Genomic DNA, 26635 nt, shown 5'->3' on the forward strand with positions numbered 1-26635 from the left:
GACGTTTGCGTGCTTTTTTTGTGCAATAAAAAGTGTTCATTAATGTTTGGAAAACTGAAATATAATCCACCAATGAACGGCTGTGTTTACGTTACGTCACGCATGGTTTCTCAGCGATGTTGCGGGGAAAACGCGCGACCTCGACCCGTGTACTCATAATGAACGTTTATTGAGAAACCTCGGAAATCACAGGCAATATTTGTTGTAAACTGAAAGATTTTTTTGCTTCTACTTTTTGTATGAAGCTGCCCGCCTTCGGCATTTGGGCTGAAGCGGGTGGATTCGAAGATAGGATTCCCCATCATAGGCTGCTCGCAGGGAACGCTAATGGGCGCCATTCAATCAAATAGAAAACCTTCTTACGATGCGAATGGGGAAGGTAATTTATACAGAAGCGATTTCTTTTTTATTGGAATTAAGTGACGGGTCCTGCAGCTCTTTCTTTTCTTTTGCAGTCGACTTCGACCACTTCCAGATACTGCGGGCCATCGGAAAAGGTGCTTTCGGCAAGGTAAACCAAAATATCTTGTCCCGGTTTTGAAGCCTACAAGCATTTTGATTGATTAGTTTTCGCTTGCCTCTTTCACTTTAAGGTCTGCATTGTTCAAAAGAAAGACACCAAGGCCATGTATGCAATGAAATACATGAACAAGAACGCCTGCATAAAAAAGGATGCTGTACGAAATGTACTTCGCGAGCTGGAAATTCTCAAATTCCTGGAGCACCCGTTTCTTGTCAATTTGTGGTTCGCTTTCCAAGACGAGGAAGATATGTTTATGGTGGTAGATCTTCTGCTCGGTGGCGACATTCGCTATCATTTACAGCAAGTAACGAAATTCGACGAATCAAAAGTGAAATTATATTTATGCGAGCTTGGTTCGGCACTTGGTTACTTACGGAGCAAGAAAGTAATACACAGGTGACGAAGAGGAACGATTTTAGAATTCACACATTGCGTTCGTTGTTTGCTTTTTAATTTTAACCTTTTCATTGTAGTCGTCGCTAACGACATTTATTCTCTGTGTTTTCAGGGATTTAAAACCGGACAATTTGTTGCTTGACGAGAAAGGTTTGTCCCAAATGAGGACTTTTTAATGCTTTTATTACTTTCGCAATGGTTATTCCCGTTTATGCTAAATTAAACGTTTCTGTGAACGTAAGCGGATTACGATTAACCCAGCGCGTGAAGTCTTTTGATTTTGTAAATGATTATTGAGCCATTGTTACTTATAAACAAGATGTCTGAATTTCAGTTTTTGTCGCTGGCACGTTGAGTGATCGCATGATTATGCTGGGTAGATTATTCACTTGAACATTTATCTAAGCAGCGTTGCTCTGGGTGACGTGTTTTCGTTATTAAACTTGGTTTGTTTGTCTTGCTTCAGGGCATGTCCATTTGACGGATTTCAATATAGCCACAATTTTGGAGGATGGAAAATTGGCAACTTCCATGTCAGGCACGAAACCGTACATGGGTAGGTATCTTTGTTCCCAATTTTGTCAGCTCTGATTATATAATTTTGGAAGCAATTCATCATCGATGGTCATGAAAGCTCATATGTTAATTGAAATTGTTTTGCATGAATGCTTTTCTAGATAAACACATGAGCACTTGAGGAGGCAATTCTTTGATCAGCAATAATCTCTATCTTTATCCTGAAGGTGTTGTTTTCAATAGCCCCCTTACAGTTAAAAGTGCTCTTCTAATAAGTTTTTCTATTATCATGATCATTGTTGTTATTAACATCAATAAGAAGCTCTAGATTTTTTTTTATTAGACATTCAATTTTTTATCCCTTCTTCCAGTGTTATGGTGATATTGGGAGGCAGGCTTAAATTGAATGTGATTATTTCTATTCAATATTTTTTTTTGTAATGATCGGCAGCTGTTTACCAACATTTATTACAAAAGAACTAAACTTGCCATTTGAAAGTGATATATAATTTATATCGATATTTCCTTATTAGAATTGCAGTTTTGATGCAAATCAGCTATGGTCATAGTTGCAATTCTTTTTATTTTATATATTTTAATACTATTGTGGTCATATGAGAATACTGTCATTGGATTCGTGAGGCTGTTCAAACCCAGTTACGAAAAAAAGAGTACCTTTCTATTGCCTTAATTTTCAAATGAGAAAAAAAGGAACTGTCTCGTTATGTTTACACAGCCTGGTACAGACACTTGAATAAGTATTGGAGAACTAAAAAATATTTGTGTTCATAGATTGAAACGTTTGGGTTCTTTCAAACTCGCTCATGTTATTTGCTAGCTTGTTGTTAAATGTGTCTTTTTGAGCTTCCAATTTTCTAAAAAATGCTGATGCTTAGGCCCTGTCCACACTGACCTGAGTAAATTTGAAAATGCTTCTTTTCAAATTTACCGTCCACACTGAAACAGCCTTTTCGATCACCTAAAACAGTATTTTTCAAAAACGCTTCCATAGCGGGTAGATTTGAAAATGCCGGCTAGGTGGACAGCGAAATCGACGAAACCGGGGCTTTTTGAAAATGCTTATGTCAAATAGTCATGTATTCTCTGTCAAAACAAAAGGTATAATTAGCTTAACAATAGCACTGTGCATGAGTTGTAACTCTGCATCTGATGATCCTGAAGTGTATCATTTTCAAGGTGTATTAAGAGTCGATTAATACACAGCAGTAGCTTTCAATGGCCAAGCTTATCACCAACAAACAACTACTTCTTTACCTCAGCGCTTCTTTAAAGGTTTTATTTTTCTGTAAATCAAGCTTTAAAGCTGGGGGGGTACGGCTTATCTACGAGTGTGACTTATACACAAGCTTTTACGGTATATCTATCTAAGGTGGTAAAACCAGAGGTACCACAAACTCATGCTGTAAAAGTCATATTTACTCACATCTTGAAGTTGGGAAACCTGTGCTGTCTAATATTAATATGATCTCTCTAATAATATGATCTCTTCTTTCAGCTCCTGAAATTTTTACCACAGCTTGTGAGGAGGTTCAAGGATATTCCTTTGGTGTTGACTGGTGGAGTTTAGGAGTTTGTATTTATGAAATACTTAGAGGAAAGGCAAGTTTTTCACTATCCTTTGAACTTTTTTCTGGCCTATTTCTCCTATCGGGATAAAGGCCAAAAGTGTTACTGTTAGTGTCTGATGGGGGCAAGGGGGTGTGAATTTGAAGGGGCATTGATTCCAAATTCACACTCGAGGGGGGCACTTAATTAAGGGAGGGTACTTAATATATACCGGTAGGGTTGGCCAAATTTAAGGAAACATATAGTAAGCAACATAGTACAAGAAAACATTAGTTACACCATTAAAATTCTTAAAGCGGGTTGCTTTGTGGTTTGCTCCTTATAATAATAATTTATTGTATTTTACCTGCAATAATTTATTTATAGCTGCTGCTCATATGCACATTAATTTTTTCAATTATTTAATAACACCTACCATCTAAAATTCTTGATTGAATGGATGGCAAAGATTAACTAGTATTCATTGACTTTTCCTTGCAGAGACCATATGAAATTCATGCTAATACAGGCCTGTCTGAAGTGCGTCAGATTTTTGCCTCAGAATCAGTTAACTACCCCACAACTTGGTCAAGAGATATGATGCATGTACTTCACAGAGTAAGTTCTAAGTTCTCTTATCCTCTGAAAATTGTTCATCACCTGTCGCTGTAACTTGCGACTGTGATAGGCAGTTTATAACTTAAGTTTGAATTGAAGTTCTAGGAAGAGAATTTAGGTCTTTTTTTATGCCATATAATGTAGTTTGTATCTGTTGCCTTTGATCTGTGAGCCTGATTAAAGTTCTTTCTTTCCCTCCCCTGTATAATGTTAAGCTTGATAGCAACCATGCTCCCACAAGGTCCCATGTAAAGTGAGGATCCTACATTTATAGGATGAGAGGGGCACTTTCCAAACAGTTCATGTACAGACTTAGACTTGATCCAAGTCGCTTGTTTGATTTGCAGGAGACCACTGAATGTGGAGGACTTGTGCAGGCTTAAAAATCAAAATGGCGGCTGATCACGGAATGAGCGACTTGTATCAGCTGCAATGCGCCAATTCTGAAATGTGGTGTCACCAGTGGATTTTTCCACCTGTGACACCATAGACTTTGGCCAGTTAAATCTGACCACTTTTTTACAGCTGTCAATCATAATAATTTTATTATGCGCCAGCGGGAATTGAGTTGGTCCTCTGCACACCAAACACGGTTTCTTTTTGCTGGTTTGCTTCTTTACCAGACTTTTCACTCTCGCACTGGATAATAAAAAGAGAAAAGGTTGTTGATACAAATATTTATTTTCAGCCCTCCCTTGTTAAAGGTTGAGATGGATATTGTGAACGCAGCTGTAAGTTAAGGGGCCGAGAGAATTGTTTCTGGTAAAGCTAAGAAGGAAGAAAATCACAATTTTTACACACAAATGTAAATGGCACACGACAGTGACATCATTAAGATAAATAAACCAACTCAGTGCATATAAAATGATGCAATTTTTATGGCAAAAAACATCAGCCAGAATCGATTTTCTGCATGTGACACAACTAGGTCATTCCGAGACTCATGGATTTAGTGCTCTTCATGGGCTAACACGCATGGACAGATAGATTCCATGCAGTCAGTCTTCAATGCATGATTTTATTTACTTTTTTTAAGTGATTAATTCAGACAAATAACTGTGAGGGGGGTAACTGTACAGACTGAGTGGAGTTTACTGACAGAGTTGAATTCAAAACTTGCATAATCTGGTATATTTTACAACCTGCCTTCCTTCACAACTACTTTTGTCTTGAGTTGTGGCTGTAAACATTTTATACTGGTAAGTATACTTCGAACTCCCTCGACAGAACTGACTAGAAATGCTATAATTTCAGTAACTTAATTATATTAGCACTGTGCCTTTTGACTGATAGCTAAACTGCATGGTTTTACTGTTAATTTACAGCTTCTCCAACAAGATCCCAAGAAAAGACTTGACAATGTGGAAGCCTTAAAGCAAGAAAGCCTTATGGCAGATGTTGACTGGGAGTCTGTTGAATCTGTTAATGTACAACCTGGCTTTGTACCTCCAGTAAGTTTATGAACCAACATTTTTGGTAGTAGGATTGATATACAGGGTCCTTAGCCTAAGATGAATACTACGTCTACACATCCAAACATGTATCTCACTGCAAACAGATGAAAACTATATTTGCCCAGTACTTTTGCAAAGCTAATGCCCCATCTATGCCAACTCTCCTGCATACGGGCTAAATCTCCTGGTCTCTCGTACGGGTCACCAAATCTCCTGGATACAAAAGAAACTGCGTAAAATATGTGTTTTCACACTTATTTTAACCATTGTGGTAGAAAATTTTAAAATATTTGACACATTTTTGTGCACAACTCTTTGGAGCTCTATTTTTACATTGTTTTGGGGATTGAGAAGAGTTATCTTGACGTAAAATTGGTGGTCTCTCGGATTTTAATTTTTTTAAGTTGGCATCTCTGATATCCCCAAAGTTACGTTGCATATTTGCTATAATAACAAATTATTAATGCAAGTCTCTCAATTTGGATGTACAGTTGAATCCTGATAACTCGAACCCTCAGTAACTCGAACCTCCCGCTAACTCAAACCTTTTCTGAATCCCCTCCAGGTGGTTTTCTTACTAATTTTACCCTGGATAACTCAAACTCCAGATAACTCAAACCTTTTTCGATTTCCCTTGAAGGTTCGAGTTAGAAGGATTTAACTGTAGACTGTAGTTTGTATAACACAACCAATGGTAGGGTGGAAAGTTCTCTTAGATTAACCGTAGTTTAGACTGACCTTAAAGTAATCTTGTATGTCCAAACAAGTTTTAATATTATTAAATTCTTAAATTTATTAGAAAGACCACTTAAACTGTGATCCAACATATGAGCTAGAGGAAATGATCATTGAAGCTAAACCACTTCACAAGAAAAAGAAGAGACTTAAAAAATTGTCAAGTAGGATTGTAAGTAAAAAAGTGTTTCTTGACATTTTGTAAAAAAATATTCCTTATTATTCCTATAATATGGCCTCAATACTTTGAATTTTTATCATGAAACTATTCAACATTTTAATGCAATTATTAATTTTTAGCTTATTATCATTGTTGAGTAATAGAGATGTCTGAGAAAAAACAGGTTCTTTTAATACAGGGACAGTGAGGTACAATAATGTCATTGTGGTGATTACAAACTGTTTGTTATGTAGGAAAGTGAAGAAGAAATGGACCCAGTACAAAAATGCTTAGAAGAAATAAAGAAAGATTTCAAGATATATAACAGAGAAAAGTAAGTTGGAGGATAATGCTTATGTGAGATACCCTTTCTGAAAGTCCCTAGCCCCCCCCCCCCCCCCCCCCCCAACTAACCCCTTGACTAATGAGTGCTCGAATTAGAAAATTTTTTTTGGTTTTTTTTTTTTTTTTTTTTTTTTTTTTTTTTTTTAAAAAAAAAAAACAATGCACTAGTAAACAAAACACTCCCAAAAAATTATTGCTTTGGAAAATAAAAATTATTTTGAGATGCCCAATCATATGATTAGCTAGCTTGTTTCTATTATTAATCTGTTAAAACAGTAATGTTTATTACACGTTTTGATTCAAGTCTTACAAATATGCAAGGCAGTAAAGCATGCAAGGCGAGGCATGCGAGGTGAGGCAGGAATTCATACAAGGCAAAAATCCACTACAAATAAAAAGGCTAACCGCAAGCTACCTTAACTAACTGCAGGCTAACCGTATTGAAAACCGAAGTGCTATTTAGGCTTACGGGAATGGATCGCACGCCTCGCTGCCTCACACCGTGACAACCCTTTTGATTCATGATCTCAGAAAGAATATCCTACATTGTTACTATTTAATATAAATTTATTTCCTTTCAGTCACTTAGTTTTGGAACTGATCACAACTAGTTTTCTCTGTTTAGATTGCTGTCAAACAGAAGACCAACAAAAGCTAGTCCAAGCCTTACCGAAAACAACGAAGCTAAAAGTGCTGAGTTAGCAATAACAGAAGTAACACAGGATTCATGATACTGGTGTGTACTGAATCACTGTCTGCTCCGCATTCTGGGCCGACGACTCATCTTGTACAGGTCATTCATGCAATTACGATTATGGACCAGCCATGAGGTTGGGATAGAAAAATTACTTGTCTCCAATATGGAACCAGACAGCTCTTCTATAAAAGACAAACCATTCATTCATCATTGGCTCCATGTCATGATGTATAGACTAGGCAATGTCACTTAATTAGTGTTAGAAGAATATCTGGGAGACAAATTTTCCTTAAATCTAGATCCATCCTTTTTTGACCTTAATTTTGGTAAATTATTTAATAGCAAAATAATGAGGTTTTGTATCTGGAACAAGGTTGTCACAAAATTATGGCAGTCTCCCATTAGGTTATGTTATGTCACTTAGCGAAATCATTGTTGGTCATCAATCAAAGTTTCAGAAAGTAATATGGTGCGAGATTTGCCATAGGTACCTCTGTTAATTGACCGTATTAAGGGAAAGAGGTTTTTTTGGGGTGGGGGAGGGGGGGGGGGGATGTTCCTGTGTTTACTAGACCAAGTTCCAAACTGAGCCATAATAATAGAACTTAAAAGTAATTTAATGAGGGTAGTTATATTTTGTTCATAGAGTAACATTTAAAGTGATTTTAATTAGTTATAAAATGTACATATTTATGTCATTTATACGTTGTGTTTACAAATTCATTAAGGCTTGGCAATAATAATAAATTAATAAGGAAGCTGGCTGCTAGACTTGCTCCAAGTAGCTCCTTTTGTGTCGATAGAGTTACTTGAGTAAGCTCGCTTTGAAATCGCGCATAAGTGACCTCGTGAAATTCATTTGTCCGTGCGTTTTTTTGCCACAAAAAATTGCATCATTTTGTGTGCATTGAGTTGGTTTCTTTTACCGTGTTGACGTCATTTTCGTGCGCCGCACGTGTGCAGTTGACGCGTGCCATGGCGTGTGTGAAATTGCGATTTTCTTAACTTTATTGTGGGAAATCATACTCATGGCTTTTGATGGCTTTCTCATTTCTGTAAGATTGAAAAGGGACAGAAACAAATAGAAGATATTTGAAATGTGTTGTTTGTTCAAACACTAGTTTAGTCTGCTAAAGAGGTAAAAATGCAACTGTGTCTCGCAAGCAGAACGCGCTTAAGTTGGCGAGCAGAGCGCGCTCAGTAAGCTCGCATGCAATAATATGATTGACATAATTTCGATGGCGTCACCGGTGGAAAAATCCACCAGTGACGCCACATTTCAGAATTGGCACGCTGCAGGTGAGACAAGTCGCTCGTTTCGCCACGATCCTCCGCCATTTTGTTTTGCATTTCGCGCACGCCCTCAGTTTCCATATCCAGTGGTCTCATGCGAATCAAATGAGCGACTTGTAGCAAGTCTAGCTGGCTGCCTAAGTTGCAAGACACACAATTCATTTTTATAATTATTATTTTGCCAAAAGGTGTTTTGGAGTGAATCCTACAGAAAGAAATATTTTCTGAAGATTCAGTGTTATTTTATTGTAAGTGGCGATTAGTAAGACTCTTATTCAGTTTTTTATTTTATCTTTTGTAAAATTTTTAAACCTGGTAAGATCTTTACTAGATTAAAGGCTGAAATAAACAGTCAGAGTGTATACTTAATAAGCTTTTTACCTTCCAAAAGACACATCAGTGAGAGTATTTATTATAAATATAATGTAATTTAAAATACAATTCACTTGTAAGAAATCTAAATCAGTCTAAATATACGACTTTTGTATTGCCAAAGTGGATGTAAACTAATGTTGCAAGGTTTGTTACTTTCAGATGTTCACAGTAGAACTATACAGCAGAATCCTGATTTCTCAAAGTTCCAAGGGAAACAAAAATTGCTTTGAGAAATCGGGAGGTTTGAGAAGTACTATCAAAGGGAAATGACTTTTTGGATTGAGAAATCAGGAGTTTCAAGGAACCGAGGGTTTGAGAAATCTGGATTCTACTGTAACCTTTTTTAGGCACTGTTTACACCGACACGGCATTTGTAACCGCGCGATGCGGCGCCTCGTACACGGCACGACGAGACCACTACTGTAACCGGGTCGTTTGAAAACGCTGTCAGTGGAGGCAAGCGATGGTTCGTGTCGTGTAACGCAAAAACGGCGAAACCGCATCGATTGAAAACGGCCATGTTTTTGGTACGAACTGGCTGGCTGCGAAGGGTAAACATGGTGAAACAAGCATAGAGAGCAGCGCTTGCTTATATACAATCACATTCGAAAACAGTCGGAAGATCGTTAAATAGGCTCCGTGTAAACACTTCGAAACCGTGTCGATTGATAACCGTGTCCGTGTAAACGTAGCCTTAGCAAGCTAAGTTCCAGTATAATGTGCCTAAATTACTTGAAATTCATCTGTTTGGGTTGATTTATTTAATGATAAGTATTTATAAATTATTGCATGCAACAATGATTACATCCAGTGCGATGCATACAGCAGAAATATCATAAGTCATCTGCACAGTCATGTCATAGTCATTGAAACCACATGCAACCTTTGCCAACCTTCTGTAAAATTAATGAATTTTCCCTTTAATTTCAACATTTCATAAAATCCTTTTTGTAGTCCAAGTAACATTCTTAAATGCAATCTGCAATAATGTCCTCTCTTCTTCCAAAGATGATGTTTGATCACAGGTATAATCTAAAAAATTGTTACTTTTTATTTCTCGATTGAGTCTTCAGAGGTTTTATACCGGTAGTTTATTTTGTAAGATTCTCTGATGTTGGAAAAAATGCCATATGCCATGTTTGTTTGACTATAATATTTGAAATTATTAATTTTGATAAGCTAAAGAGAAAGTCAATTATGCTGAGCTTGCAACTTCGCTTTGATTAGTAGTTTCCATGTCTGTGAAAGAATTCAGTTAGAAAACATTATATAAAGCCCTCATACTTATCCTAAATTTTATGTATATAATTTAAGAGAAGAGATTGACAGACCAGAGAATACATATTATATTAAAGATCTATATGACACTAACAGAATAATTTTGTGTGAATAGTATATAAACAGAGTGACGTTGTATGAGAAAAATAAAATAAAGGCTGTTAGTAGTGTTTCATAATTATTGTAGTTGTTTGTTGTAACATGTATGTAATGGAAATTATTGTAGGATCAATATTCTGCAGAATTTTCTGCCACTCTCTCCAGTCCGGTCTCAGCCTGTCCCAGGCTCTCAGTAGTTAGGGGAGAGTGAAAAACACTGGCAAATGAGGAAAAATACCCTGGGGGACGAAGGCAAACATCCCTTCCTTGCTCGCCCACCTTTTTTCACTCTTCCCCACAAACCGATAGCCTGGAACGAGCATAATCCAGTCTGTTCATCAACAGATCAGGCAGTTTTCTGTTTACTATTTAAATTTGTCAGAGGTTTAACAAAAAAAATCCTTGCATATAATATTATTCTAATGTGACATTTGGCGATTATTTGCACATTTTGCAGTAAAAAAAATTAATTAGAAGAAATTATTCCCAAGCACACTGTCCCAATTCCTTTATTTTCCGCTGTTTTCTTTTAGGGTCTAACTTCCAGTTAAAATTCTAATAAAAAGGGTGCCTCTGCCCTTAAAAGACCTTCCCAGTCCAAGCATGAAATTTGAATATATTAAAGTAAAATGGCGGCCTTTTAAAAACAAGAACTTCAAGTAGTTTATAACCGGGCGGTTAATGTTGGACCACTTCTTTCAGCTTTTTGGCTAGAAAGGCACGGCGCCGCTTTGTAAAAAAAAAACTTTAGAAAAGCAGTCACTTGAGAAACACACAAGCCGTGTTTGCGTCAGTCACGGAGTGTGCGTGACATGATTTTCTTTATCACGTCATCTCTTGTTTTAAACCACATGCCTGGCCGGATAAATTTCTGCTTACGCATGAGTATTTATTTTGTTCCGGATGTTGAATAAAATAAACCCAAACCAGTTGAATGACATTAAAAAGAAGTCCATTTCACGCCAAAATAAAGACTAGACTAAGGCCATCCCGTTGTATTTCTTCGTTTAGCGTCGTCTGACGACTTAAGTCCGCGGTTTGCAAGAGTCACGGGGTTTGCGTGAACTGTAGCAGTGAGCGAAAATTCCCTTACTCACGTCATCCCTTTCTTTAATAAACTTGCATCAACAAATTACTGCCTGGGCTTGCAAATTTTTATATTGTTCCGAATCTCAAACAAACTACACTCAAACCCCTTGAATGGCATAAATTGATTTCGGTTAAAATTAAAGAAGCTTTAAAATCAAGTTCTTGAAGTTTAACTGCTATTCCCCCCCCCCCCCCAAAAAAAAAAAAAAACAGCTTTCAGAAGCATTTGGGAAGTCGCGTGATTCGAAGCACGTAATTCTAACTGCGAGATTCGGGCGTAGGGTAATTCCCCTTTTTGTGATGACGTGTGTCCTGTGCCTTGACAAATTTTTGCTGGGTTTGCAATTTTCGTTTCGATTCCAAAAATAAACTCAAAAACACTTGCAAAACACACGAAAAATAATTCATATTTTCATTTAAAAATAGTTTGGACATGTCAAATCGCAACGTGAATGTTCAAGCCCTGAGCCAAACGCTTGAATATCAATTTAATGAACGATCGCCAGAAACATCAAAATTTGCGTGACCGTGACCTCCTTCTGGAACGATTTACCGACAAAAAAACAAAAACAAAACCCCAGGCAGATTATGAACCGGGCCCAGGCCCCGCCCGGTTAATAATTATAAGAGTTTATATGGGTTTTAAACGGAAAAATTTTGAACAATAAATAAAAGCGCAAATTCTAAATAAAGTTGACGGAACATGAAATAGTGTCGTTTGCTTTTGTTACAGCATAATTTGAAGCCATTTTGAGCTATTTTACGTCGATTTACTGTAACATGTTTATCGTACATAATAATATGATATTATTATGATATTGTGGCTTTACATTTGGGAGGGCTTATTTTTGAGGGATATTGCATCCAAGATTTGGGGGGCTTAATAATGACGAGTGACCCAAATTAAAGTTGATGGCACAGTAAAAGTACTAGTCTTTTTATTGTGACAAATTTTAGTGTCCTATATACAACCAGTTAAAAGATTTAAGTCTAGTGAGGTATTGACAAGTGTACAATAAAACAGCAAGCTAATACTACATGTTACTGACATTCAGTGCATAGCTTACAACAGAAGGCAATATTTATAACATTTAAGAAACAATCCATTGCTGGTTTACTGAGTGGGGTCCTAGTAAACTAATAATACTATTTTGCAGTTACATAAACTGTCAATAAAAATATACTAGTAAACCATAAACCTATGCTAATAGCAGTTACTGGTAGATGTGTGTATGTATTCTTTTATCATTAAGATAATAGAATCATAAAATACTTGGTGATGAAGCATTATTATAGCATCTTACAATTGTGAATACAGCCCTTTCTCATGAATAAATGCTCCTGGCCAGTTTGGCGTTTTGTAAGATAAACAAAATACCAAACCGCCCAGGAACGATGAGAAGCGGCTGTATTCGCAGGCTAAGCATCTTGTTTTCACTTAAAATTACACAAAAGCAGTGTGCTGTTTAAAAAAACATCAACCTCTTGTATACTTATTACTTTGAGTCCTGAGAACCATTCCTGATCTTAAAACTAGTAAACAAAATATTTACACTCCGTAAAACTGTACATCTAGAAACTTGTAAGAAATATTATAATTGGAGATTGAGACTAAAGTATAGACAAGAACATGGAATGCTACTTGAACACTGCACACTCTTACTGTATGAAAAACAATGACTGCAAAACAGTTGCCAGTCTTTAACAAAAAACACTGCCGAAATTCAAACATGATAGCATTGTTTCTATTTACAACCTTTTGTTGACAACTTTTTATGATTTCAGCAAGAAGCCTTTAAGTATGACCACTTTTAATTAATTCACATTCTTCCATGCAGTTGTTTATCCAATCAGAAGCCAAGAACTGCTTCCAGTGACTTGATTCGATGGATCCGCATGAAAGAATTTGAATTAAATAAAAGTGGTCACACTGGTCCTCTTGGTTCTGTTGTGCAAATTCATGTGTAAGATGCATGTTGTGTGTGACTGCTTCCCTTGTCAGACAAATGAGATGACTGAGTGAGTTCTGCTGAGCATACTGCTACGGCAGTTATTTTCTTCTTTCTCCAGGCCATTCTAGAGGAGAACAAAGAAATTTAATCAGATAACAGCTAAAGAAAGACAGCAAGGTCTAAAGGAACAAAATTTCAGCCACTTCGTGCACACACCCTGCCATTACAAGTTAAATCAGTTTATAAAGCATTGCAAGCCTTAATCAAACAGCTAAGTCTGCTTGCAAGTCTAGTGGCCTTTGAGGCCAAAGCTGGTCCTGGTTTCTGTAGCATGAAGCGACTAGAAGTATTTCTACTCCCCCCTGGATGGGATGCTAGTCCATCGCAGGTTTACCCCCCAGCATTATATTCACCATTACTCATTTATACACCTGGGTGAAGAGGAGCACTGTGAGAATAATGCGTCTTGGCCAAGCATGCAGTGCCAGACAGCCAAACAGCTAAACCAGGTGTTAAACAGATTAGTCATGCAAATTAGGTGGCCAGTTTCTAAGGAAACTGTGCTTTGTTGGAAAGGCAAGTAAAATCATGCAGCACCCAGGAACTGATATAAGTTACCATTAATTAATCATAGTGCATTTGGCATCTATTTGCTAACAATGCCAAACAGAAGCACACCAAGGAAAGACCTGCTGCCAAACAGTTTCTTGAGGGAAATTTTGAACAAATTTCATCACTGATGTTTGATTAAATTTTCAACCCCCATCCCCTTATCATGCAGAAGCAAAGAATGGCTGGGAAATAGTTAATGTTAAACAACATTTGTCACAGAATAATATCTTTGAGTCTCCTAATGTCAAAGTATTAACTTAAACAAGAGGTTGATGAATTTTCCCAAATTCAACAAGAATCAGCTATGGAATCTATTAAAACTTAGATAAATGTGTGAACCATATGTAACACTCATTTTGGGCGACACCATGAAAACAATAATACCATGATTGTACATGCAAATACAGTATTCACCACTTAAAAATGATCTCTAGCCACTATTTTATATAATATTATTGACTGCAAATTGCTTGAACTTTGACATTTGAATAAAGTTCTATTTATCCATAACTTTAAAGTTTATTTATTCATAAATTCTATTCACTTATTATAAGTACTTTAGTCATAGGCGTACGGGCACCTTCGGACCTGGGGGGCGGAGACCTTATTGCCCGAAAAAAAAAAATGTCATGGGTTAAAACCGAATAAAGAGGCATATAAAATGGACAACAAAAACGACATTTAAATAGTTGAGTAGCCTGCTTGCTTTGCAAGTCCTTTGATTAATTCCGTGGCGTTACCCAAAGATCTCAATGCACTGTATCCTTTTCTTTGGAAATATTTTATTTATTCACCCTAGTTCGGCAAAAATTAAAGTATTTTTGGGAAGCCAATTTACATTGTTTTTCCCCCACTTGAAAGTTAAACAAAAGCGTGTGAAACATTCAGGGATGAATGGTTAAAACATTTCGTTGAAAGTTTTGAGCTAGTCTTGAGTCAAAAGCATTAACTTCATCGCATTGTAACGGCTTTGTTTCAAGGTCTTACACTGGATTCACCGCGCGTAAACGCTCAAACTATGGAAATTCTGATTGCAACTGAATCAAACTGAGGGGTCATGCAGAATTTGCGAGAAAAATCGAAGATGATTATAGCAATTTGCGAGAGGAAACGAAAGCAGATGAATGAGAAATTTGGACTTTTGAACCACAAAGTTCGCCGTGTATTTCCAATACTTTTTCTGTTGGTGTGATTCGTTTTGAACGTTATGTTGAGATTTTTCGGCTTATTTTCTTTTTTTTCTCCGGGCTTCTTGCCCGAATTCTAAGCATTTTGCCCGAAAAATTTCGGCACTGGGGGGGCTGCAGCCCCCCTCGCCCCCCCGCCTCGTACGCCTATGACTTTAGTCTAAAAAAGTTATCCATCATCTAAAATTATCTCTCTAATAAGGACATGATATTTTAAATTGGAGTTGTGACCCTTATTGCAAATTGTGTTGCATCGATCATTAAAACTACTAGATAATACTCGCTCAGAAGTGACCAACAGTCTGTGCAAACACCTTGACTTGCCGCTAAAAAAATACCAGTACTTGATTTTTATTGTCAACTTTAATTGCAAAGAACAGTCAAAGCTTTCGTAAGCGGACACCCTCAGGATGCGAAAAAAATGTCCGTAACCTGAGCTGGCCGCTTACGAGAATGGTTATCCTTAGCGCCCACTAGAGGTGTAGGGGATAGATGGTCGCTCACAGGAGCTTGCCCAGCTAAGTCAGCTAACAATAACCGAACGGACGTGGATTCGAGGACAAAACAAACACTGAAATGTGGTACTGTAATTACTGTAAAATTAAAGTCGTATCTCTGAAAGTGTCCGCAGCCGCTTACGGGAATGTCCGCTTACAAGAATGTAAAAATACAGAGTTTGTATGGGAGTTAAAACGGGGTTTCAAACAAGGAGGCCGTAAGTAGAGCTGTCCGCTTACGAGAGTGTCCGTTAAGAGAGCTTCGACTGTATATATGGTAGTTAACAAATTACACTCAGCTTCATTGTTTATTAAGTTTCCTAAACCACCAGCAGTAGCAGTGTGCTTCAAAGAGTCACTGTATATTAAGTAACTTGTTGTCTGGAGAACACATCACCCAGAAAAAAATGGAATAAGGTGATTTCCTTGATTTCCACAAATTGAAGTGTCAGACACTCTTCTAGCATTCCTCTTTAAAAATGGTTATACTGTAAAATGTTTTTGCAGACATCCCCTAGTTATATTTAACTTACGTTTACTGAAGGTTGTAATTTTGATTTTTGTCATTATAATAAATTTGACTTATGCAAAAAAAATGTTGAAAACTGTAGTTCTGTTTTACCAAAATATATTAAGACTTCATTCCACTTACAGCAAACTCATTATACGAGGTACAAACAACCAAAGATTCATTGATCTTGCTGGAGGATTTGAAGCCATTTACCACTTGAATCGATGTGTTACCAGTGTTATTCAGCATTTTGCTAGTGTTGCCATTTTTCTCCCCAAGAACCCTTCTTTTCACAGCAAGTCTGGCTGACTGCCTCTTGTTAGGTGTCTATTGATACAAAGTCAGAATACTTCATTGTTTAAACTTGCTAAAAGAGTGAACTCGAAATTAACCTATTGTAAATGACTGGTCTGGATAAAGTTCCACACTAAAGTCTTAATGTTTTTCTGTAATATGGAAATGTGGCAACCAAAGTTCTAGTTCTGGGCAAAGGTAGTTTGCAGTGCTGTGAAGTAACTCAGGAATTTCCTTCAGAGCGTTGGCCCTAGAAAGGAAACCAAGGACTACACCCACGACCTGTCGGCAGAGCAACAGTCAGTGATCTTATCCAGAGATTGTGCACAACAATTAAATAAAGGGGAATAGCTACATTTGTATAACTTAAGTGAAGCCACTTTATCAGCTACCCTTGTTTACTCTTACTTACCACTTTTTTCTTGATTGTTTTTGTCACTTTTCTGATGTTAGATTTAGTGGCAACTGGTGGACGGCCATTTGTATTTCCTTTGCCAGGTCTAGGGGATGGGCAAATGCTAGAGTGCAGTGGCATCCTTGATGGTGTTGATGTTGTGCAGTCTTGCATCTAGAGCAACAAAAAAATCAACTTTCTGTGTACTACATGTACAAATTTAAATGACAATCAAATTGGCCAATAATGCCGCTACAATAGTTGTAATTTATGAAACAGACATCTACAGTTGTAGCTGGCTGACTTAAAAAATTTAATCACCTTGAACAGTATTACAAACAGTGACATACATAATTATATTGTATGAAAGACAGAGTACCGTACACCATCTATAGAGTTAACTGTTTCATCCATTCAAACTGTAAAAGTTTTAGGCAGCTTATATTGACATGTTAAAGGGAAAAGATAGGGCCAGGTACATGTGCTAGCTTGCACCTGGCTCCTGCAGTTGTGCAAATAAAGGCAAACACTTTCCAACAGATAAACCACTATCCAGTGGATAGAGTATACCTGCCAACTCTCACGCCTTAGGCATGAGTCTCGAGCCTATGGGTTGAAAACTTCCATCTCACGCCAATTCAAGCTTACGAACCAATTTCTCACGCCTAGTTGAAAAATGTGAGTTAACTTATTAAAACTATAACTGACACACTTTCCAAAAAATATGTAAACTCAAACTAGTGTGTAACAAAAACTCTGTGTAAAATAAGTAAATGACAATACTTTCCCCGAAATCTCAGAGTTTTGACAAGAAAAGTATTGGGAACGAGGTTGTGTTCAGCAAAACACGTCCAAACACTGGGATCAGGATATGTTCAGAACGTCTTCGGAATACTTCAGACCTCTTAGGAAAACTTCGGACATGGTCGTATTGTCTTCAGGAATCCTGGCACCCTCAGGATAAAAATCTCACGCCTTTGACCCAGAAAAAGTTGGCAGGTATAATAAAGTAAGTTGTACTTTTGTTTGTTTTATGCATAGTGCCATCCTTTGAAGAACTGGGTGCTGTAGTTTACAAAAAAAATGTATACTCACTCACCTTCATTCGTTTTGGTGTCTTCAAGGGTGTTGTTCCCCCCATTGGCCTATTTACAAATAAATAGTATTAATATACCTTTGTAAATATTAAATATTTTAGCTGCTGTAATTTGTCACGTCTCATAAAGCATGCACGGCATGGAGACTACCAGTCAATACCTTTTCTTGGGTGTGGTTGCTGGCTTGCTTCCATAAACCATTTCCTTTTCCATTATCTCCTGCTGTCGTTTGTGCTTTGGGAAGTAAAATAACATAACAATTAATAATTTTACAATAATATAAGAGTACTTGAAGTACCGGTAGTCTGCATATGAGCCTAGTGGCCCATCAGGCCAGAGGTTATCCTGGTTTCTGTAGCATCAAACAACTAGGAGTATTTCTACTCCCCCATGATGGATGGCGACTGAGGCACTAGGAAAGTCTTGCCCAAGAACACAACACAATGACCCTGACCAGGTCTCCAATCCAGACTGCTCGATCTGGAGTCCAGCACACTAACCATTAGGGCACCACACCTCCCACACAGTAATAAACTGTTACCCATATTTTCTTCTGTGACTGATTGCAAGACCAAACAATCTAATGTATATAAAACTAACTGGCTAATATCTGTATTTTAGGTGGTTATAAATTCTTACCCGATCCATTTTTTCTTGCTCTTTCTGTGCATTAAATGCTGCCCACTGGTTGTTAATAATGTCCTTGTAATGACAGCCATTGATCAGGAAATTTCGCTCATGTTCCTCCTCCCATTTTCCTATCTGCACCTTTAGCTTTTGTTCAATCTAAAAGAATTTATTCATTAAATAATAAAAATTAAATTTACCGGTAAGTAATAGAAAAGCATGAAGCAAACAAGATCTCCTAAAATGTCTAGTAAACTAGTGTTTGCATTTGTCTGTATAATGTAGTTTTAAATATTGTTCCAGAAATCCTTCATCCTGTGCAGTAAAATTCTCCAACCCATTTCTAGGCTGGCAAGAACTTAACAGCATTTTTATGTACAAAACATTTTCTCCTCACTTCAGCTGTTTAACTCTATACTAAAGCCACAGCTTGAAAGAGAACCTTTATTTTCTAAAGACAATCACAAACTACGGTTGATCAAGTCACCTTTGGTAGTTCTTTGTTTATTCCTTTCCTAATTTTCTCCTCCTTGAGTAGTGCTCCACCACGGTTTGCAAGGCGATTTGTATCATTCTTTCGACTCTGAAAAAAAGGAAAAGGAGTTAAAGTTAAAGAAACATACTAGAAAGTTTCTATGTACTGTACATGTGTACATGTAAATGCATGCATTACTGTGAATCAGTGCGTAAACTGAAGCTACAAGTTACATGTAACTTAATTCAATCGTGTGATTGCCGAGATTTAGAACATAAGTCCAACTGTTTTTTCCATTACAATGCTATTGTAGGTGGGTAGGTTAAGTCTGCATTAGAGCCTAGTGGTCACTCAGGTTTTCAGTAGCATGAAGCGACTGGGAGTATTTCTTCTCCATCCTGGATGACCCTGGCGAGACCTTGACCTGGATGGCTCAAATCCAGAGTCCAATGTACTAGCTATTAGGCCACTGCACCTCCCACTTATTACAATACCGGTAAATCAATAAGCACCTCAAATTCCTCCATTGTCTTAAATAGTGTTTCTCTTCTCTCCACAAGTTTGAAAATGTCCTTGTTTTCTTCATAATAATTTTTCATGACCTCCACCTGATGCTCATGGAGCGCCAAGAGTTCTTCTGTAAAGTTGTCTGAAATTTAAAAGAAAAGTTCAACACCTCAAAAATTGAAGATGTTGCTAGTTAAAGACAGGGTTCGCCTTGTTTGAAAGAGGAAAAATGAAGTACACTTAATAGTAATTAAATGTATTACCTAGTGCATGTACAATTGGCATTGGCCTTTAACATGTGCAAGGGGTCACAGTGACTTGGCTCTCTGCACGCACTGCATGCCTATTATAATTCTAAACTCATCACCAATACATGAGCTTGGGGAATGGTGCCTTAGGTAAGGTGGAGACACACACGCTTCAAGCGAATGTAAAGGTATCCATGGCAACCCTGAAAGCAGCAACCACCAGACACCGTCACACTGATAGAATCAGTGGAACACTTACCCACCAAATGCTTACCAAATCCAATGGGTGCCCTATGAAAGGGTGGGAGGAGTGGGAGCAGAAAAAAAAAAAGCATGGTTTACTGAGCGGGAGGCCACACAAATAACTGCTTGTCTGCACACAGTTGGAAAAGCAAACTTGACACCACCATGGACCCTATATATGTAACTGCTGCAATATTGTGCCGCTAACCAGCACTGGTATGAGTCAAACTTAGTCTAAATTCTATTTTGGCAGCATTGGTTTGATTCTAACTTAGCCTAAAATTCATTAAGCCACATTAAAAACTTAAGATAATAGAGCCATCATTGTGCACCTACCATCAAATGCTGGGGCAAACTCCTCTCTCTGTGCAGGACCAAAGTAACACTTGTCCCAAAGATCGGACAGTTCCTTTCTGAAAGATTGATTGAATAATTCACGCCACTGGCAAGATCCGTGCCATAAAAGTTTTGTCACTTAGAACTAAAACTTTCATTGTTATTAAAATATCATAGTAGCCTGCAAGACCACCAATATTTTATACCTGTTATTCTGACTAATAGCTTAAAACAATTGGCAAAGACACCCTCACAAGGCTCAAAAAGAAAAGGAAAAAATTACCAGTCAGCTCACCTAAGACCTTCAATGAACTTTTGAATGTGTTGTAGTTTTAATGCCTGCAGTCTTTGGACTTCATTTTTCAGCTGGAATGGAGAGCAGTTGATGGCAAATATGTTAGTGGTAATCAACACAGCTCAGCACTTGAAAAGAGAGTTTCTAATACTTACCTTGGTAATGACAGAGGGTTTGCATCCCACATGCTTAGTGAGAAAGGCTTGTCTTTCGGACTCGTCAATTTCCAGTTTGGCCCACAGTGACGTGATTGCCTCTCTTAATTCAGATGACTCAGTGACACACTGTTTCTTATTATTTTCAAGCTGTGAAAAAAGAAAATTGATATAATGAGTAGTCTCAATCACTTATAATGAGACAAAGGAAAGCAAGATCATCTTACCTCTTGATTAAGATCTCTCAAAGATTCTATGTTTAGAGAAGAGAGTTTAAATGTTGTTTCTGCATCAGCCTTTGCCAGTTCATGTCCTACTATTGTTGAAGGCACTGTCTCTAACTCCCTCCACAATGTCTGGATTGATTGTTTTAATTCCTTGAATATATTCAGTCTTTTCACCTGCCGAAGACAATAATACTGGTAACTAAAACAAAAAGTTAACAAGAACTAAAACAAGAAGTTCACAGCAGACCAGCTGATCACTTCCAGGGCTGTCATTTAGGAGGCCCTGCTAGGGTAAATTCCGACAGACGGCACGGCCTAAAAAGTAGCGACAGCACATAAAATGACATTGTGACAAACAATAATCATTATTGCCAAACTCTGACAAGTGACAAAAAGGCCTAGAATGACAGATGAAACAGCAACACCGGACACTTTAAAATTCAGACAAGCAACTCGGGGACCCCCCTTGGCAGGGTATCATTAAGGGCTGTAACCTACATTGTATAACACATGTTACGGCTGAGTTAACTCTGAACAGGTCAGAAAACTCAGAAGAGGTTGATTGGTGTTCTGTAAGTTACATTTGAATACAGAACAAAATGCTACGGGTAATAACTTTTATGTTATGGTTGAACCCTCCAAGTTAGGACCATTTTAGTCGCCATGGTGACTAAAATTTTGGAGCTGAGGACAAAATGAATTGGAACCGAAGTCCCCAGCCTGGCAACCAAATTTGAGAAGAAGGATTGAAAGCGTGAGCTTAATTCAGTGACTAAAATTTTCACTGACAACCAAACTTGAGCAGTCGGTGGCCAAATGGCCACTAAGGGAAAAAAATCAACTTGGAGGGTTGTGGTTGCTTAAAAACTTAATGACATCCCTGACTTCATGTAGTCAGAATTATTTGAAAGGTTCACTTTACTTACTTGTTCCTTTTGTAAGTATTCTACATTGGCTTCTAATTCCTTCAGCTGTTCCTTGGTTGGTACATTCACTTCTCCCAGGTTATGAGCAGGAAGACATAACCGCTCACACAGCTTTGTTTCTTGCTCTCTCAAACTCTTCAAGTTTTTCAAACGTTCATGTTTTTCCTGCATTTCAAAACACACTTCACTGATTAACAGTTTGTATATAATAAATAAGCGTTAAATTACAAGATCGAAGCACTCTAATGGTCAGTAATTATTAAAGCCTGAATAACATACCAGTTTAAGGTCGTCCACTTTTGTCCTCAATTCATTTTCCAGCATAAGAATACTCATTTGCTTCTCTGGCTAAGATGATAACATAACAAATAAAATATAGGTGACAAAGAAGAACAATTTCTCACATGTACATTGTATGGACCCGTGGACTGATTCAGGCTGAGTTTTGGTTTGATTCATTGAGTAGAAGTTTCGGAACAAGAAATACCGTGGGAACACGAGCTGCAGGCAAGCGTTTCCACAGCATTTTTGAGTTCCCCAAAATTTCACTAGTGTTTCTATGACACAATAAAAACACGGAAAAAGTGTTATCTTTTTAGAAACCATTGCAAGAAAAAGAAAGGAGAATCACTTTTTATTTCAATTATAAAAACGTAGTTCTCTTTGCTCTTGCCATCATTACCGGTACATCAACAGCTTGTGCTAGTTCATTTCTATTGAGTTGCATGTATAGAAGTGTAGCTTTTAGTGTTCTTCTTGCAGAGTGTTTTCTAAGTAATGTCTGATAGCACCTCCCATTGCAAAGTTCTATCAAAATGGTAAACCAACAGTCATGACTGTATCAAAGTAGAATGGCCTTGATGAGAGACATCTGCATCCATTTCCAAGGTGTTTATTTCTTCAGACATAAACAGCCTGCTGTGCAGCAGGTGGTCCTGGGTGCATTGAACCAGAAAAGAATGGTAACCCAAGCATTCAAGAGAATGTAAACAAAAGAAGGAGGAGCCTGGTACAAGCAAAAAATTGGATTTTTTTTACTGCAACAAGCTCCTTCTTTCTTTCCTTCCTTCCTTGGATTGATCATTCTTTCAAACTCACATTCCTTAATGCTCCCAGAATCCTCTGTTACACAGGCTAAGAGTCAAACCTCAAGTGACCACTTCTTTGCTGATGGAAAGTGTCTTTACATTTGTTAAACTATTGAGTGTTTCTGTCAAGGAACAATCAGCTGATAGTTGCCCCCCTGAAATTTGATGTTCTTAAAACAAATATTAGCCCAAGAAGCGAAGCTTTGAGGGCTAACATGCTAGTTTTAAGAACATTAAATTTCCAAGGAACAACTATCAGACCGATAGTTCCAAGACAGAAACACTCTATTGTATTTTTTGTTCACCACTAAACTTTCTTCTGCCAGCCCAATCAAAAAGGAGCATCATGAATTATTTTAATTTTTACTTTTCAGGATAAAAAACTCAATTGAAAGCCGAAAATATTTAACAAACGATACAAAACCAGACAAGAAACCCACTAATTGTAGTGAATTTAGTGGGGTTTTTCTGTCTGGAGGCCCACTTGTTTACAAGAAATTTCATGGGCGGGCACTTCCCATCCAGGCATTTTTCTCCGACGGGCACTATACGTGGGCTGATAGTGATCCTCCGCAATTAAAGCCAATCAGAATCTGAGAAAATTTAGTGGTGAACTATAATGAACATTAGGGGTGATGAATGGTAAATTAGAGAATTTGCAAGACGGCGAGACTGACATCTTTTCTGCAAGTCCAAGACTTTCTTGCAAAAGAAATCACCTTGCAAAAGACATCGAGACTCCTTTTTGACAAAGAAAAATTCGAGACAATGAGACCCCTGAAATTTGGCTTAAATTCTGCGAGATGCGCATTTTATGAAGGACCATTCGCCACCCTTAACATCCAACCCTGATCTCATATCAAATCATTCATTTTACCTTGAACATTGGCAGCCCCAGTTCTGCACTTAATTTCTCCAACTCCTGACTGCAAGTTTCCACATTTGCTTGAAGAGTAGCTTTTAACTCCTCCTCCTCGCTGACCATTTCTTGCAGTAAATTCCGTAAATGAACCAAAACAGATTTAGTTCTTTCTTCTTTTTGTTCTTCTTGTAAGCCAATTTGGCTCCAGATATTCTGCAGCGTCTGCATAGCATTCTGTAAGCATGGTATCATTTCAGATTTGATCATTTGGACACTTTCCTCCACTGAAGATGTTGAAAGATGCCTGCTGGCGTTCCTTGTGGAACTGATATGACAAAAAAAATAATTCAGATAAAAGAAAAGTTGCTGCAATTTGGTCTTGTTGTATAATAACCAGTCGTTTAGAATATCAACCACTTTATACAAAAGGTAATTTTCTAAGATTGGTTAAACCGTACAGCCCATTGCTAGCTAAAGATGCTATTTTTTCCACAAACACTTCGAATTTGTGCAGCCCGTTAAATTAAATCATGTAAAACTTTGAGGGGAAAAAGAGTTGTAAAAGGATGAATTTGTGGCGATTGATTAATAAGAAAGGTGGTATTTTCGAATATAAGTTTTAAACAAAATTTTAAAGCGGTACAGAGGAAATCGTAAACGCAAAAAACCCACTTGAAGAGAAAGATTTCTCGTCTGCCATAATTTTCAAACTCTGGATCTATAGTATCACCACAACTTTAAAATATGATCGCTTAACTTGAATGTACGTTTAGCTCGTGTTAAACGAGGCATTTCACTGAAACCGAGAAAACTTCAGAGGATTCGAAAGCGATTTTTTGTCTTGTGAAAAGCACATCGGCGAAGATTTCGTAGGGTCCGCCATTATGCATGATCACGCGAGGATCAAAACACGACCGCGGATTGTATGATTTTCTCCCAGATAACAACTAAACCTTAGAAAATGAAGCTATAATCATCCTTACCTTTCAGTCTCCATTTTGGCCTACTAGATATCCAAAATCGTTGAAAATTTCCAATCAAAAAATTAACTTACGAAACAACTTGTAAACTGCATTCGTTTGAAAGGCCCGCAAACGGTCGCTTCTTACCACGTGACATATTTAGGGAATTTTTATTGGTTTCTTGGCGGTCCCAAAAATTCGTGGTATAAGGAACACGAAGTGTCCTTTGAATGACTCATTTATGCAAATTATTGCCAATTCCATTGTACGTGGTGGCGCAAAAATCTGAACAAACATTTCGGTGATATGTGGTGCCGGAATCGTACTTTTTATCGACCAAATATTCAAGAAGAAAAAATCTACTGCTACAGAATCAATGGAAATGCCGATTAAAGATGTATGAAAAATTAAAGGAGCTCCACCCCAAGATCAAAGTTAAGAAACCCCCACAATAATGATCTGATTTGCTGGCAAAAAAATAAAAGACGAAAGGATGAATGACGAAAACCACAGTCGTTTGCGACAGCAACTATTGTTATCTTATCGATCATTCTGTTTGCTGTTTCAATTTTTTAAAGAGGTAAATAGGTGACCATTACTTTCAGGGTAGCGCCGTAAAGTAGAAATTCATCACCTTTGGGCCATTGGGAAAAACTTAAGGAAGCTCTCTACGTTACCTTAGTAACTAAGCAGCACATGCTTGCACGAATGGGCGTTACTATTTGGTCATGCACTCCTTGATCGGTGCGCGTGAAGTTTAATAGCGCCTTTGGAATCGCAGGGACGGCGGAACTTTTTTCCAACTTGGGGGGGGGGGGGGGGAGGCTGACTAGTGACTTGAAGTTGGGGGCTGAAAAGACTCTTCTCTTAATAAGCCTTTATTTCGCCGTCCTTGCATTGATGTGTTTCGCCTCTTTTCCATTAAATCCCACGCTCCTTTTTTTTCTCGCTCTTTATGTATGAAATGCAACAGCGCACGGGGACTTGGACTGGTGCGACAAATGCCTGCGGGGAAACTCGAGCGAGCCGAAGGAGGCTGGAGTGTGTGTGTGTGTGTGTGTGTGTGTGGGGGGGGGGGGGGGGGGGGGGGGGGGGGTCGGTCGGAGGACGGTCGGAGTGAAGAGAAGAGAATCTGCCCCAAGAATCCAGTTTCCGCGCGGACACTTGTCCACCCTGCGAGCAGAGCCCCTTCGATCTTTTTTCACTGATATACTTGAGAAGACTTCCCAAATCGCAACCGTAGGGAAGTTAAGGGCCCACTGACGTATATATTTGGACCCGTTGCTAGGGACATTCACGGTTATATAGTTTTAGCAATTTTTCTTGTTTAGTTATGGTTGAATCTTTTACTAAGTCCATAACATAAATATGACGTCATCGGGCCACGCCCATGATCACGTGACCAATAAAGAAAAAGTCTAAACTTTTTGATGTTTTCCATGTTATCAGAAAATCATTCATAGTGTCATGATCTTTATTTGTTTTTGTATCTTGGTAAGTATGGGTTTCATTTCATTATGGAAAATAATTTTTTTTAGAGAGATTTAAAATATTGATTTGTCCATAAAATTTTTATTAAAAATGATTTAAGCAAATGAATACTTAGTTATGTTCCCGACCCAGGTCGGAAAAATATAACGTCGAAAAAAAGTGAATCAAATAAAAGACCGCCAAGTTTTTAGATTTTTTCTGCAAACCGGAAATCATTTTGTTAACGCATGCGTAATTCATCTGACAAGAGAACAGTGCGCGCGCTAGTTGTACGCGTACGCTTTTGAGATTATTTGCATGTGTAAAAAACCTGCTTTTCCTGGTTCAATTTAATCTGACTGATTCTCAGATGTGAAGTCAACTATTAGTCAGGAAGTTTTTCGGTAGTTCTTATTGTTTCATCTTATTTGGCGAGTTTGAAGAAGTGCTCGAAAGGAAATTTTTTTTGCACATCTGGCGCGTACTGATAGCGTGAGTAACCCGTACACGCAATACAGCGCGCGCT

General features: G+C 37.8%; 2 protein-coding genes across 2 annotated transcripts; one reads left to right on the top strand and one right to left on the bottom strand.

Annotated features, from left to right (window-relative positions):
- The first annotated feature begins 92 nt into the window (after positions 1 to 92).
- On the top strand, positions 93 to 8939 carry LOC144643166 (serine/threonine-protein kinase 32B-like). Its single transcript, XM_078502332.1, has 11 exons — positions 93 to 379; positions 456 to 511; positions 594 to 919; positions 1032 to 1069; positions 1386 to 1475; positions 2952 to 3055; positions 3503 to 3619; positions 4945 to 5070; positions 5873 to 5980; positions 6223 to 6302; positions 6939 to 8939. Exons 1-11 carry the CDS (start codon positions 328 to 330, stop codon positions 7042 to 7044), a joined length of 1203 nt encoding a protein of 400 aa, XP_078358458.1. The 5' UTR covers positions 93 to 327; the 3' UTR covers positions 7045 to 8939.
- Positions 8940 to 12065: 3126 nt separating this feature from the next.
- Positions 12066 to 24785, bottom strand: LOC144643167 (protein regulator of cytokinesis 1-like). Its single transcript, XM_078502333.1, has 16 exons — positions 24661 to 24785; positions 23693 to 24002; positions 22007 to 22075; positions 21728 to 21892; positions 20802 to 20975; positions 20575 to 20724; positions 20420 to 20490; positions 20125 to 20201; positions 19303 to 19439; positions 18803 to 18898; positions 18328 to 18474; positions 17849 to 17922; positions 17691 to 17736; positions 16610 to 16765; positions 16045 to 16230; positions 12066 to 13220 (listed from the first exon to the last, which is right to left on the bottom strand). The coding sequence occupies exons 1-16, from the start codon at positions 24672 to 24674 to the stop codon at positions 13143 to 13145; spliced, it is 1950 nt and encodes a 649-aa protein (XP_078358459.1). The 5' UTR covers positions 24675 to 24785; the 3' UTR covers positions 12066 to 13142.
- Positions 24786 to 26635: the final 1850 nt, after the last annotated feature.

This window comes from Oculina patagonica, chromosome 2 (genome assembly GCF_052425735.1).
Source record: "Oculina patagonica isolate OP01 chromosome 2, crgOcupat, whole genome shotgun sequence".
Taxonomy (NCBI): domain Eukaryota; kingdom Metazoa; phylum Cnidaria; class Anthozoa; order Scleractinia; family Oculinidae; genus Oculina; species Oculina patagonica.